General features: G+C 40.6%; 1 protein-coding gene across 6 annotated transcripts in view; it reads right to left on the bottom strand.

The window, feature by feature from the left end:
* The window catches only part of col12a1b (collagen, type XII, alpha 1b), a 149016-nt gene that overhangs the window by 74689 nt on the left and 58669 nt on the right, over window positions 1-15658 (bottom strand). For 5 of the 6 annotated variants that reach the window (XM_042224027.1, XM_042224026.1, XM_014336010.2 and 2 more), the window contains 8 exons: window positions 14430-14559; window positions 13914-14053; window positions 11943-12075; window positions 11815-11829; window positions 9350-9489; window positions 1481-1610; window positions 726-865; window positions 307-436 (listed from right to left, as the gene is read on the bottom strand). In XM_042224027.1, the coding sequence (XP_042079961.1) occupies window positions 307-436; window positions 726-865; window positions 1481-1610; window positions 9350-9489; window positions 11815-11829; window positions 11943-12075; window positions 13914-14053; window positions 14430-14559 (958 nt within the window). The remainder of the gene's footprint in view (window positions 1-306; window positions 437-725; window positions 866-1480; window positions 1611-9349; window positions 9490-11814; window positions 11830-11942; window positions 12076-13913; window positions 14054-14429; window positions 14560-15658) is intronic. The other variant, XM_014336011.2, reaches the window with a different exon arrangement.

A 15658-nucleotide genomic window follows, 5' to 3' on the forward strand; every position in this document is an offset into this window, starting at 1 on the left:
TGTTATGTTTGTTACATATGAATGGAGCACAGGGCCATAAAAAAGCACTGATAGGATATCAGCAATATAAATATCATCTGTGAGAATTATGCTGCCAAAAAACAGGCAAAAACACAAATCAGGTTACAGCGCCTCCTGATAAAACTGCACCCGTCCCCGAAATGGTTTGAAATTGATGTGGTGTATCAGTGAAGATGGACTCTGTGTAAAAGGGTCCCGACAGGGTCGTAAATTCTTTGTAGTTGTATGGATACCAAGAAATATCCCCAGAAGTGTTTTTGGGGGGTGCGGGGGGTTTAAACTTACTTGTCTTTCCATTTTCAGACATCCTCTTTCCATCTCCTGCAGCATAAACCGGCACCAGGGTCACAGTGTAGAGAGTGTCGGGCTGCAGGCCTCGCAGGGTGGTGGTGGTTGTGCCCGCTGACACAGTTTCCTAAGTTTAGTAAGAAAATACACAAATTAGCTGCTCTGATGCAAACATATAGTCAGAAATAACATCAAGCTTAGGGTAAATCCTCCTCGCCAGCTGTGAGACACAGTAATTTATCTCTAGTTGCTGCATGTAACGGGGGCAAGAGTCAATTTTTTTTATACAATATGTATTAGATTTCTTTATAAAGGTTTAAAATGGGTGTTTAAAGACCTAAAAGTTTCAGACATGATCAGGCAAATTGGTGAGTAATTCAAAGTCACGGCTGACAGGAAGCTGAGGATGGTCCTACCATGCTCTCATCTCCTCCAGCAGCAGGAGCATAGATGACTCTGTACTCCTTCACTCGGCCCTCGGCGGGCTCCCAGCGCACATTCAGGGTGGTCATGGTTGGGTTCAGCACCTGCAGGTTCCTGACTCCGCCCAGAGGCTCTGCAGGAACACAAACACAGGTGAAACAGGGCGAGCTTTCTCTTTTCTGTCCTCCATCTTTTCCTGGAGGATTGCGATCAAAAGCCTCAGCTAGCTCCTTTCAAAGCCAAAGAGGAGTCACTCTACGTCAAGAACAGTTGAAACAGGGTAGTTGTTGCATTCTGCACAAAACAAGCTGCTTAAAGATGTCACTTGCAATAAATTAAATCACGCTTTTCTTAATTTTTCAGGGGATTAAAAAAAAAGTGACACCTCATAATGATTTTTTTGATCTTTCTATCGCAAAACTTCATATGATGATGTTTTTAAAAATATGTTTGATTAAGATTTTCTTCTAGATATGGTTTCTTTTACTGTGGCACATGCGCTTTTGTTTAGCCAAAGGCCAGAGATAGCAGGAGTCTGTACATTTCCCTGCTAAGTAAGGTAAGACAGACTCATCGGCTTGACTACGTAACCCCAAAAGACCAATTCTGAGCCAAGAAAATGCTATTTTTTCTTTTTTGTTTAATAAAAAATTCTGTACAACTGAAAGCAACTTGTATTCATGCAGGACGCAGATTTCACTATAGCAGATATTTAATGTGAAACTTTGTCTCTGGATGTGAGTCTTACTGGTTTTTCCTTCTTCGGAGATATCTTTGCTGATGCCGGTGGCATACACCGCTGCGACGCTGATGGAGTACGGCGTGTCAGGCTCCAGCTTCTGCAGGATGACGCTCGTCTTCTTCCCTCCAACCTGCGTCTGTTCACAGGAAACACGTCGGCAGTGAGACTTGTGTTCACATCGGAGAAACACAGTAGTTTATCGGAGCTTAGTGACAGGTGGCTGACTCATGAAGAAGAACGCCACAGATGGCAAACACAAATGAGAGAAACATTTGCTGCCAGCTGTCAAATAAAAAGTCTTTTCATTTTTAATGTTTGTTATATGTTTTAATGTTTTGACTGGTCATGGCAGGTGGATTCTTCCCACTGTCACCAAGTGCTTGGCTCAAAGGGGATTGTTTGATTATTGGGATATTCGTTGTATTATTGTAGAGTCACTGCCTTGAAGTATAAGGCACTTTGAGGTGACTATTTGTTGTGATTTGGCGCTATATAAACAAAACTGAATTGAACTGAATTCAGCTTTTGTGGATTGAAATGATATTTTACTGTCATGAAATTCAAATGACTGGATAATTTGATAAGACGTTATAGGTGGATAAATGCAAACACCAGGCCATTTTAGCCCACTACTGAGTGGTTGCCAGGTAACATGATGAGCATTTAGAGGGAGCATTTGGGAAATGTTGTAGAAAACACCTGCATTGATTTTAAACAAAATGGGAGCATTTCCAGGAAGTGACAGACGTGACGGTGATGTAGCCGCTCATTGTTTAAAGGAGTTCAACGTGTTCCTGCCTGGTCACAGACACATTATGTCGAAGTATAGAGCAAACACACTGAAAACTCATTTGTCCCAGCTGACTCTGATCTTTTAAATGACTCGCTATGTTTTTAATGTTGCTGGGGGGGGGGTTTCTGGACTTTGACAGCTATTTACTTGATGTCTGCGTGATTTCTGCTGACTACATAACAAATTAACTCTCAGAGATAATAAGGAAATCCCAGTTATTTGCTCCTTAATAGTTCTGATTACTATTTTCGTGTCTCTGAGACAGAAAGACGAGTGCATGCCAATGTGTGCTCCTGTATTTCTGCCCCTTAAAAGCCACAAGTTGGCTCCACACAGTTGGAGTGAATGGCTTTATATGTATATTTCTTTGAGTTGTGTTGGGTTACTGCATTCGATGTTCCTCTGCAGGAACATGGATCACATGAAAATTGGGGAACAATGTGCCATGAAAGACAATTTACTGTTCACTGTTTGCAGCTGGTCTGGTTCAGATATTTGAAGAGTAATGAAAAGCTGCACACCTCCACCTCCTTATCAGCTTGTCTGTGTCCTGCCTTCGTGTGGAAAACTACCACAGCATGAATCACATCACAGCCACTTATGAAACGATGAAAAACAGACGATTATTGACTGACTTATTTATTAAATCAACATGAGTTTGTTTGCCTGCGCTGTAAACAAACACCAGCTGATCTTCTGTGGCGAGTGTTTGATGTCATCTGCGACCACAGGTGTCGCCACACCGGCTAAAATGTTTCAGCCTCTAAATGCGCGATCATTTATCCGGATCTCGAATCATCAGACCTCTAAAAATTCAAGCAAAGCCCTTAAGTGTGCAGCGGCTCCCAGCGGGGCATGTTTTGGAGAGGCATCCACTGGTTATTAGGAGAATGTCAGCAGAGTATTTACATCATTTAGACTTCTTTCTCTGAGAGATTTGAAATCTAGTAGACTGAGAAATCCTGAGCAAACAACTCTGCAGTCCATCACACAGTGGATGCAGCGCTGTAAACACATCCACAGAGGGCATAAACAGTTTGTGGTGGCTAAGGGATAAATTACTGGAGGTATCACATCCCATTTACGTCAGTATTTTAGGTATTTGGATGTTTTATTTTATTCTGGGAAACATACAGAAGGTGAGTATCTTGTTTAGAGACAGTGGAGTGTGTTAATAAAACAATCAGTGACTCCTGTGGGTACTGTACTTGGGACATGTTTTTTTAACCAGATAATTATTTAAATATGATGTAACTTCACTGCTCATCTTCTAATGCAGCACTCAGTAAATGAGCCAAATATTCATCTAAAGTCTCAGAAATAAGATGACACAGGAATCATTTGTCTGAGCTTTTTTGTGAAATATGCCACAGAAAGTTTTTTATGTGTGCTTTTTCTAAAATTTTGGCTTGTCCAACAAAGGATGACTTGCAGCTTGGCAAAGAAACTAGAAGGTTAATCCTGTGTTTTCAGTGTTATGAAGGCGGTGCCATGGCAACATGATTCAGATGTAACTTGCTCCGAGCCGGGTTATGATTGAGATAAGAGATCAACGGTTATGAAATGCACCAGTGGCTGCAGTTTGAAAACTGCTTTCTGTAATAATTAATATATGTTTGAATTCTTTTTGTATTGAATTATTATTTAATTAATTACACATGTAAACACAAATTTAATGGAATAACAGCTGTAATCTGTCAAATTCTCTTTAAACTGCACAATATGAAAATTTGATCTAGTCCAACCAGCAGACCTGTCTATGCTTGTGATTGGTCACATATTGTAGTGCCACCACCTTTCATGTAAACTCTGATGAATGGACTGATGAATGATGGGTTGACTTAACGAGTCGATAAGTCCCTTTGTCTGATGTTTTAGCCTGATATTAGATTAAGTGGAATAAGCCTGAGAAGGAAAAGATATCCTTGATTTCTCTGCAGATTTCTTTATTGGATTAACCTTCTAGTTCTAGTAATGTGGAGTTGTGGCTCTTGTGACATTAGGGAGTTTTGAATTGATAATTTTATTCTGCTTTTGACTGGTCTAGCGTTGGCCTCCGTGTCCCATTTTATTTTGAAGGTGAGATTTCTCTGGTGTATTGGTTTAATTTGACTTCCTGCCTTCCGTTGTGCTCGTCTGGCACTCCCTGATTGATTTCACCTGCCTTTAATTGTTTCCTCATGTGCTCTGCCCTCTATCTGCATTTTTGTCCCTTTTTTTGTATTTTGCATGTGTAAAGGGCAGTTGGATCATCCCATTGCTTATCACTGTTCAGACTTCAGTCTGCAGGCCTTCAGAGTTTTCACCCCAGTATAAAGCTGACCTATTTTCTCTACTATACATATGAAAAAAGGCAGCCTTAGCCCAGAACTGGACTGATGAAGAAGCCCCGTTTTTTCACCTAGTTCCCAAACTTGAGAGGAAACCCTGAGCTCATCCATAAAACAAACAAGCGTCTCATCTGGTATCACATGACTGATGCTAAGAACAACAAGGCCGCACGACACCAGATGCTCTCGGTCCTCTGGCGCACACATCTGATGCAGCGAGTGGATCGGAGCTCCGTTAGACGGATTTGCAGCGCTGACATCATGCCTCGGCCGTGACACGTTGTTTGGGGGAACACTGTCATAACATCTCAGAGACAGCGACCCCCTCTAGATTCTTCTCATACTGCTCGCAGCTTCTTTTCATCTCGTTTCCACTGCTAATGATTATTGAGTCAGCGTGTGGGAATGCAGTGTCGGCAGTCAAACGTGGGACTCCTCAAACTCACCGTCGTGCTGCTGGATGTTGTCAACAAATAAAAGCTAAATTGCTCTGTGAGGAAGGAGCCTGGAAACATGTCTGGCGCTGTGTCACTGACCTCCTCCAGATCATTGATGTGCATCTCGAGATGGAGGTGAAATTTAAAACCGAATCCAGCTCATACTATAAATCCAGCTAGTTCTGTTTTTGATGTCAAAAGCTTTTTAAGTGAGCCAGACATCAAATTACAGATCGTTCCGGTGCAGTCGGAGACCTCGAGTCTCAGACTCCACATTTTACTCCGTTTCGAAATATATTTCTCTTTGTACATCACTAAATGAGTCTACAGATTAAAGTTTTACATTAATTATACTACTCACATACCAGTTTATTAGGTACAACAAAGTCGGGGTATTTTTTTTTCTGGTTTCTCTCACTACCTTGAACTACCAGAGTTACTTCACCACTCTTCGTGTGTAACAAACAAAGAGGGTTAAATTGACGGAGAGCTAAATTAACTCGAAGAAGAAGAAGACTTGCGAGGAACAGATAATTAACTGAACTGGCACAAAATCTAAATTGAAAAAAGGGGCACTGGCAGATCTAATGTGATATATGCACATTTATATGGTGTGTGTGTTTTTGGTGGCTTTGTTGAGCACTGAGACAGTTTTGTCAGGTGAGAAGAAGCTCCTGGGATGAGAACTAACACGTCCACGTCTGAGTGCACGGTCCTCAGCCAAAAAAGGGTGGCGTGGGAACAAGTCATGGCCTCCAGGGGAGGATTTCAAGCACCTCAGTCTGGAGCAGGAGACTGAGAAGGATTGGGACAGAGATACTGATAGTGGTCTCCTGTAGTCTACACTCCCACCCGCACCTATGAACATGTGCTGTGGGTCATGGAGCTCAGAGTAGAGCTGAAAGGGTCCAGCAGAGGTGGTTCAGACATCCTGGACGCCTCCAAGTTGTTTTGAGCTTGTCTAACTGGGAGGAGACCCGTGGACAGATTCAGGACGTCCTGGAGAGATCGCGTGTCTCGACTAGATTGGTGTCCCCCACATGAGTTGTAGGAGGAGGGCTGGCAGAAGGAAGGAGGCCTGCTTAGACTGCTCTAATTCCCCGCTTGATTTTTTGTGTTTTTTGTTTTTCAAATGTATTGTATTTCAAAGCTTTATTTACTTATTTAAACTAATTCTTCAGATTTAGATTATAAGTGTAAAAGAGTGATCTGCTGTATTTCTATAGAGACTACCAGCCAGCATATGAAGTGATTAAATTAGCTGCAATATTCAACAACTTCAGATCCAGTAATATCATGTACATGATTCTGCACAAAGACTGCTTTTACTTTGGGTTTTTTGAGGATAGCTGGATCCTAAAAGGTCTTTCACTGCTAGCAAATCATTTATTCTTGCTCACTGCCTCTTTTTTATGTAATACTGCCTGTGTGAGGGCACAGGATGCTGCACAAGAGCCAGAAAATCATTCACAAAAATTATAGCCAATTTTCACTCATGGTAGATTTTGGTCAACCTCTGTCTTGTTTAAAAAAAAAAATCCCTGATTTGCCCTGATTTGAAGTCATTTTCACAGAGATTAAACTGGAGATGATGATCTCATCTGCTGCACAGTTTACTTTACGGTTCACAATTAAACATTTATTCAAGTTGCATTACACAGGAGGCAAATCACAAAGCAGGTGCCATCAGTTTAGGCTCATTTATCAATAACAAACGAGATTCTCTGACTCAACGATGACTATGAACGACGATTTGACTTTTATTAGAAACACATCTAAAGAACTCAGAGATTCCTTCTTGGTAACTATGTGTTTTATGTGTGAGAATGAGAAAGCCTTTGTCTCTTCAGTGCCTTTAGCTTCTCCTTCTACACTGTTTTATGTCTTTTTTGCTCAGTTTTATAGATCTTGAAGTCCCATCTCAGGAGGTAGAGGAAACTTCCCATCAAATCCAGCAGTTCATAATTGATTTGTTTCTATATATGCTTTGGGGCTCGTTTCGCTGACTTTTCTGACAGATTTAAAGCTCCACATCATCTTCAGATATTCACTGATTTGTCAGCAAGTGGCTGAAGCAAACCGGAGACCTTCCCACTGGTCAACAAGCAGCACAGCTGGGAACCTCCGTGCCCCGACAGCAGAACAAACCTTCGCTTTGTAAGAGCGCGCAGGGAAACTACACCTGGGAAAGGAATTTAGTCGTGTTGTTCTTTCGATCCCTCGACAAACAAACAAAACAGGAGTGGGTTTACAAGACGGCAGAGAGGGCCCCGTTTTCTCATAAATGTCAAATGTATTAAACAATCATTGAAACTCGTCCATTTTGGGTGTAAAATCTTGAATAAACACTTTAGAAATCTCTGAATTTGCCTTTTGTTCAGAGTCAGTGAAGCAGCTCCAGCTATGGTCTCCTGATACAACAAAGAGCCAAGTGGTTATATCATAGAGGCCGTATTTCATGTGAATTCTGCTGCTTGGTGCACATTTCCTGCACATTAAATGATCAACTGAAGCTGCGATACCGAGGTTATATAAACTCAGTATGAACTTTTACTTTCTAAGACTCAGAGACAGAGAAGAAAAAAACCCTAACCCTTTAAAATTGAGGCCTAAATATTCAGAGATAACAACCTAACAATGTCAATGACAGCAAGACCTGGAGGGTTATGTTTGGGAGTGGTGTTCTGTTATGGGACTTCTGTGCGAATTAGGTTGTCCATAACAAACACCATGTTTGAATATCAGGGTGTACATAAGTGCATGTGGCACCAGGATACTCTAGGCTACAGGTTGATGAACAATTTTGTAATGGTATCACCGGATCTGCTGCCATATGTTCTCTGAACACTTGGATGAAGGGCCATGCTGTCAAATGATTACCACCTGCTGGTGAATTGGATCAGGCGGCAGAGCAGGATGCTGGACAAACCTGGCATACCTGAAAGTATTGTGAGGTTGTGCTGGTAATGCCTGGCAAAGGCCCTGGTCCATAAGGTCTTCAATTCCCACCTCCAGCAGAACTTTAAAAGCATCCCGAGGGAGACTGGGGAAAGTGAGTCCAAATGGACCATGTTCAGCACCTCCATTGCTGAAGCTGCTGCAAGGAGCTTCAGGTGCAAGGTGGCAACACCAGTACCAGATGGTGGAAATCTGAGGTGAAGGGAGCTATCAAGCTGAAGAAGGAGTCCTATCTATCAGGATTGGTTAGCCTTTGGGACTTCGGAAGAAGCTGATAGATGCCAACTGGCCAAGTAGTGTGTGGTCCTCCATTTTTACTTAACCTCCTAGGACCTGGAATCCACATATGTGGACATCACATTTTGGTTTATTTAGACCAAAATACTCAATTTTGCTCTACAAGGACCTGATATCCACTTACGAGGACATTATACTGCTACTGTTCTATCAAAGATATAAATGAATATCCTCATATGTGGCTCTCATTTTTCTTAAAAGCAAAAATAAGATAAAAAAAAAATCTGGTAATTCTTTGTTTTTACATTCATTGGGCCCCAATATGCCGAAATATCAAAGACAAATTTAAAATGCATGCCGTGGAAGAGTTTGGGTCTTAGGAGGTTAAGAAACAATTCACCAGCGGGGCCTACGTCCTCATTTTATGTTTGACAAAGGTTTTAGCAGGTAAAGGTGAATGGCTTGGGCAGGAATTGAGCTGCAGTTTGGGGAGGGCCTCCAAGGGGACTGGTGGCGGCTCCCAGCCTGGCAGATATCCATGTACTAAATAGAGTTGAAGACGTTAAATATTTGAAAACGGGAGGGAGGGTGGGGCACGTAAACGAGAACGAACAGCTTGTAGGCCTGAGGGAACCTGTATAGATGAGAACCGGAAGGAGCGTGTATGGAGGCGTGGTCCGCTCCTGAAATTCTGATACAATGGATGGATGGCAGCACTGGGACAGGTTAAGAAAAAGGTTTGGATGGACTGCTAAGTTTAACATGTCTTGAAATACAGGTGTCTTCATGTACACACAAAAATATGTCAAACTGTGAAACTGATTCACAAATTGCCACAAGTCTGGATTGGAGAGGAGGCAGAGGTCGAGAAATCTCACTTCTTTCTGACCTAAACAGTTTTCATTTTCAGTTCTTGCAGTTGATCACTTCAGTCAGCGCCCTCTGGAAACATCCAATGATTTTTTTTTAAACAGAGATATTTTAATGTGCTCCCTTGTCATTTTCTCATCCTAACTATGATTTAATTTGTGCAAACTTCCTACATTTATGGCATATAGACACCCTTTTCTAATGTATCTGTACACTGATGATGCCATCATATTCTCATCCACAAACTTACTATGAGGGCCTCGCCTCCAGCGACTGGTCTGTAAGTGATCTTGTAATTCTGGACGGCGCCGGGGGCGGGCTCCCACTTCGCCGTCAGTGTGGTGGTGGTGGCGTTGAAAACCCTCAGGTTTTTGGGTGACGCAGGAAGCACTGGAAGCACACAGGTATGTAGAGTCAGATAAACAGCACCTGTATATGTGTGCGTGAAACGATCGGTGAAAATGATTATGATGATGTTGATGAGGAGGAGGATGAAGATGGCAGTTATGATGATGTTCTCACAATCCAGCGGGTCATGGAGCTGGAAGGGTTAATTTTAGGATGAGAGCAGCAGAGTGATGAGGTTTAAACCAGTTCAGAGTGGAGTTGCAGGTCAGGAATGTCTTATTAAATCACTGGTCTCATAAAAATGGAGCTAAGTTATATTTTTTTACAAAAGGAAAAGTCCTAATGCATAAAAAGGATTCTAAAATTGGACACAATAACACAAAAACACAATTATTATGGAAACAACTTCTATAACTGATGATCCTAGACGGGAACTATGATTCATTTGTGGTTTCTAACAAATAAAATTATGGCAACAACAACAACAGCATAACAAAAACGAAATTTGGCAGACATTATAGAAAATTCTGCAGTTTTTAACCAATGCTTTGGGGAAAGCAATAATGATTAGCTGTTTTGCAACAACCTGTCTTTGGGGTTATGATAACGCATTTGTTGATCATAAAAGGTAAATTTAGCAACAGCTGGACACCCTGAAACAAACCAGGGCTCGGAAATTTAGGCATAATAATAAATATGACAAATTTGTGGATCATTCATATAAGTTTTTTCTTTTTGAGTAAAGAGCATCAAAGCACATTTTTGGTAATGAGAGTGGATAAAATTTTTATTTAAAAATCAGATTTAGTTCACTAACCACCATCTCCACTACAGAACCTCTGAACAACATTAAACTGATGACAAATATGTGATGACATAATAAAATGACGTTATAATGTGAGATGAACATGACGGCAGGAATGACAAACATGTTGGGAGGATGAAACAGGAACGAGGACACTCATTCACAGTGATGGAGGTCTGTGGAGGTTGACTTGTTACTGGTCAATTTTCACACTTCTTGCATTTGAAGCCCTGAATTTGCATTCACACCACAATATAGTCCATGTCCGTGTTGCCCCAAACCTGGGGATTTTTTTTTTTTTAAAAAAGCAGATTTGTTTAAATCTAAGTATGTGTATGGTGTCAAAAACATCAATGAAAGAAGTTCAGTCATTATAAAGCCATGTTTTGGTCTGATATATCACTTAAATAGCTTCAAATTAGCTTGAAAATTGTGTTAAAAACTGCAGTGGTTTAAAATATTTCAAGTTATATTGTAATTTTTAAGCAGTAATTTTTATGTTTTTAAGCAGATACTGGCTGCATGATAGCTAGCAACATTAGTTGGCTAGCAATATTAGTTAGCTACCAAAATTAGTTAGTTAGCAACACTAGTTAGATGTGTTATTTATTCTATTGAAATGCATTGCTTATCATATCTTATCTTTTGTAATTATCATAACATGACATAAATAACTCTTAGATTTTGTTTTTTGCCTTGCACATATTTCTATTTTATATGATGACATTTAATACCACAGTGCTTTAGTTACTGCTGTGTAAAAGAACAATGTGCTACCTACTGCTAGAAGTTAAACCAAAAACTTGCAGAGCCTCCTCACACTGACTCTGCTATGAATTAAATAAACAATAATGGACAAAAAACAAAAACAAAAAAAACAAAATGTAGACTTCAAGGATCTGTGAATGACTTCTCTGTGAGCATACTTTGATGATAGTATTCTTTAAAAGATTCTTTAAAAGGCCATCATATTTTTTACATTTCCATTCTTCACATCCAATACAAATTGGTCTATAACTTACTTACTACAGCAATAGAAACACAGAGTGAAATACAAGACCACCAAAATCCATTACAGCCTTTTCTTTAAAATACTAGAACTGTGTATTTGATTAGTAAACAACAGATCTCTGCAAGTTGGCATGATTTTACCTGATATTCAAGTCTTGTGTGAGTTTTTCTGCTAGGGTAAAAAGTAAAACTACACTCTAAGTGCACAAATGCAAATGTTTAGCCAACAGAAATTACTTTTTTTTGGTTGATATGGTTTTGAATCGGTCAGAGCTGAGCCTGCAGTACATTCGTGATAATTTATGTCAACCACGCAGCTGTGACCATCGTGTCTTTTTTGCTGAACTCTTTGCTCAGGTTTGAAGTTGGAGAGTTGTGGTGTGAACGCACAGTAAAGCACTAAAATGCATAGACATGCAGTGAAGGATGACTGAAAGAAAAAAAAGAAAGTGTGTTCCCATTAACATCGTCCTGTATGACCACGTTACCATTCCACACAGAAATCATGAACAATACAATGAAAAGGAAGCTGTCCTTCTCATACGACATACCTGGCGGCTTTAACACTAGAAAGAGACATTGAGAGGACAACAGTGTTATTTTAAAGTCATACACATCTGTGAAAGTAAAACATTGGGATGATTTGTTGGACACTGATAAGAAGCGGGGGTTTACTTACGTGTGCGTTCATTTCCCATCAGATCTTCGCTCTCTGACTCATCTGGGTAGATGGCCGTGATGGTGACAGAATAGTCGGTGTCAGGGTCCAAATTCTCCAGAACGTGGGAGGTTTCGTCGCTATTCAGGATATCCTAGTGACGGGTAAAAACAGCACATACATATGTATCTGTGTGTGTTTATTGCTAACCAGAAGATGTTCTTGGCGCTATGCTGTTAGCCTTTCAAAGCAAAAACCTACAAGACTGAGCGCACAGTGAAAACGACAGCTCTTTAGGTCAAAGGTTAAATCTGTCACATGGAGAAAATGTCTGCCTTTGTCTGCCAGAGCTTTCTGTTTTATGTTGCCATTTTACAAAGTTTCATAATTCATAGCTTAAAGTTGGAACCCGGCACTGACTTCATCTCATTCACAGATTTTTGTGCTGATGTGCATGTTGGGCCCAAAAACAACTTTGGAGGGCCGAAGCTTAAGCAGTGGAAAACAAAGGGAGCATTATTATTGCTGTGGTCGAACTGGATGTTTTCACTTAATCTTGGCAGTTTTGAGGAGTCTGTGAAACCATAATGGATTGTTCATGAGATTTTTTCTCTTCGGAATGACAGGGTAATTTTGAATTCAAACACTGACATCTTCAGTTTCATGATTGTAACGTAACCAATGCTCGCTGGGCAGAGATCCACACGTTGGTGGTTTTATTCTAGTTGAGAAAATCAGAGCAGCGAACTCAGCGACTGCAGGTGTGCTCGAATGCTGCTTCAAGCTCACGCTTCGGTTTTAATCAGAGAAAGAAAACTCTGCTAAGCTACAGGCAAAAACACTCACAAAGCTCGTTGATTGGTTGGACATGGATGAGACAACTGAAAGCAGATGTTTACCGCTGCTGCAGACAGACCGCGCTGTCCAAGCAAAGCTCATTTGCATATTTTGAGACAAAGTACTAAAGCGGGTTTATTTACCCAGCTGCTGATAACAAATACAAATGTAACATGAAAAAAAAAAACTAATTCTGATATCATAGAAGTTAACATGCCAGGTGTCTTTGGCCTCAGCCAGCTGACGTAACGTTTCAAGATCCTTCACCTTCTCACAGCACACAGTTTGTTTGTTTTTGTCTATTTTCCATCTTCTTTTTCCTTTCACCCTAAATTAACTGTGGCAGCTGGCTGTTCCTCCCTGAGCCTTGCTTTGTTGGAAGTTTCATCCTGTTAAAAGGCAGTCCCCCACCATCACCAGTTACTGCTCACTGGGCATCCTCTGGCTGCTGCTATTCTCTCGCTAACATTTTAGGGCCTTTATCTTGTAGAAGGTACAATGTAGAAAACCTTGAGGTGAATTCATATTATAGAAATTAAAAATGTATTTAAATGAGCTGAATTATCATGAGATATCTTAAAAAATGTGTTCATCTAATGCATAGGTTCACTGATCTCTCTTGAAAAAGAGATGAGACATTATTAAAAACGCACAGCCACAGCCTGAATCGGTCTGTGAGGTAAAGTATCTGCAGAGACAAACACATGGCCGGGGTCGGGGTCATCATGGCCATCATAGTTTACAAGCTGAGGTTTTGAAAGTGTAGCTTAAAGGTGTGCTACACATGAACAATGCTGACAAAAAGCTGCAAAAGCGCAGAATGACAACTGAATAGCATTCTGGACTCACGCCTATGAAAACAAAAGAAGTAATAAAGCACTTCAGTGTGTTGAAATGATGAAGCCTCAGCCAATGCACTAGACACTTAGATCTGAATAAACAGTGTTATCGGATGGTTTACGTGTCATCTTTTAACAAGCACATACACACATGCAGTTTGTTCTGGAAAAAGCTTGAAAATCTGATGTCGCTGCCAATAGAAACTCTGTATTCAGAGATGGAAAGAACTTCTTCTGCTGCAGTCTTTGTCCCGACTCATTTGAACACAGACATTTTATAGACATGGCCAGGCTGGTCGCATCATCACCCACTTACCTGCTGGAAGTCTGTCTCCCCCCTTTTAACCCAGCCAACACGGTAAAGGGACACGTCGGGGCCTCCGTGTTCCCATGTGACTCTGAACGAGGACTGGGTCACCTCAGAGAACCGCAGGTTCTTGGGCGCAGGAACAACATCTGTAAACATGGACCGAAATGAGACAGAGGATGTCTTAGTGATGATGTAACAGCATGTGAAGAGTCCCTTTTTTTATATTATTACATAAAGTTAAAGATATAAAAACACTTAATATTACATTATAAATATAACCCTACACATCATCTAAAGACTTTTTAGTGTAGACCAACCTTCATGTGATTGCCACTTTCCTAAATCAAACCCTGATTTTGTTTCACTTCATTTGTTCAAACGAAAAACTTAACCAAGTCTGGTTTTTTGTAGAGGTGGAGGATGCTCTGTTAGGATTGTTCCTGCTTTTGCTATAACCAGAATTCTGCACTCATTCTTTAATGAGTGCAGGATGACCAAAAAATATAAAATGTAGATTCATACCTGTGATGGCGCTGCCGAGCATCGGGGTCGCGGGACCGTCGTCATAGATCGGGGTGACAGCTAGATCATATTCTGTCTGGGAAATGAGGCTGGACAGCACCAGGGTGGTAATGTCGCCATTAACTTCGATCTGTCAAAGGCAAAATTTAATTATTAGTGACCCTTTTTAAAAAAAAAAAATCACTCAGAGGTTGGACAGCTACATTTAGACCCACAGTCCTGAAATACCCACAGACTTTGCAGTAAATAAAACGTGGGGGCATTTGTAGCTCAAAAGATAGAGAGAGCTGTCTACAAACTGGAAAGTCAATGCTTTGATCACCAGTTCATGCACCCTGCATGCCAAACTGTCCTGATGCCTGATGGGTTATAAAAAAAAACCCCTAAAGCCACTGAATAAAATACCACATGAACTGATGAATGTGACCACAGTTTAATTTCTAATGCAAAACTAAAAAACTAACACAGTTCTCTTTGCCAATTAGCTGGAACATTCATTCCTGCCACAGACCGACGCCTTTAACAGAGCTGTAAGCAGTTTTAAACTATCAGTTTAAGAGAAGGAACAGGTGAAAGGTGAACATGGTTAATATATAACAATTTTAATTTCATTTTAATTTCTCTGTCTGTATGTGATGCAAGCAAATGACTGAATAACTAAGCAAAGTTACAATTAGAAACAGACACTGCAGTTCCTCTGAAGGCCACTTGAGGCTGGCTCCAAAACAGTGTCAGTCTCCATAGACTCTAGTGGTAAAATGTCCAATATTATATACACATCTACAGCCTGAGACAAAAACATTTTTGATCTCTCTAGGGAGGGAGATTTGTTATATTTCACATCTTCTAAATGGACGTCATGGCTTGGGTCACTGTTTGGTGAACTTTAAATGTCATAATCCTCCCCAGATAGATAAAAAAAAAATTACTAAATAAGACTTTTATTTGATTATATGTGGCCTTGAGTTAACAGCAGCGCCGTCGGATTTATTGTGTGATGTAGTTGAGAGGTTTTTGAAAGTAGGCTTTGAGTTTATGAGTCAGATTCAAATATTTACCAACTGAGATGAAAGCAAAGAATGTAAAAGACGTGTACTTGTAGGGTCAGAGAATGGTAGGTCATCAAATAAATCAGCGAAAAGCTTTGACATATTAAAGCGCAGAGACAGTCTCCACACTCGGATTTTTCATTTCAGCAGAGAGTTAAGTTAACTCGGGCATACATCCAG

Source organism: Haplochromis burtoni, unplaced genomic scaffold (genome assembly GCF_018398535.1).
Source record: "Haplochromis burtoni strain Fernald_Lab_line unplaced genomic scaffold, NCSU_Asbu1 Contig_126, whole genome shotgun sequence".
Taxonomy (NCBI): domain Eukaryota; kingdom Metazoa; phylum Chordata; class Actinopteri; order Cichliformes; family Cichlidae; genus Haplochromis; species Haplochromis burtoni.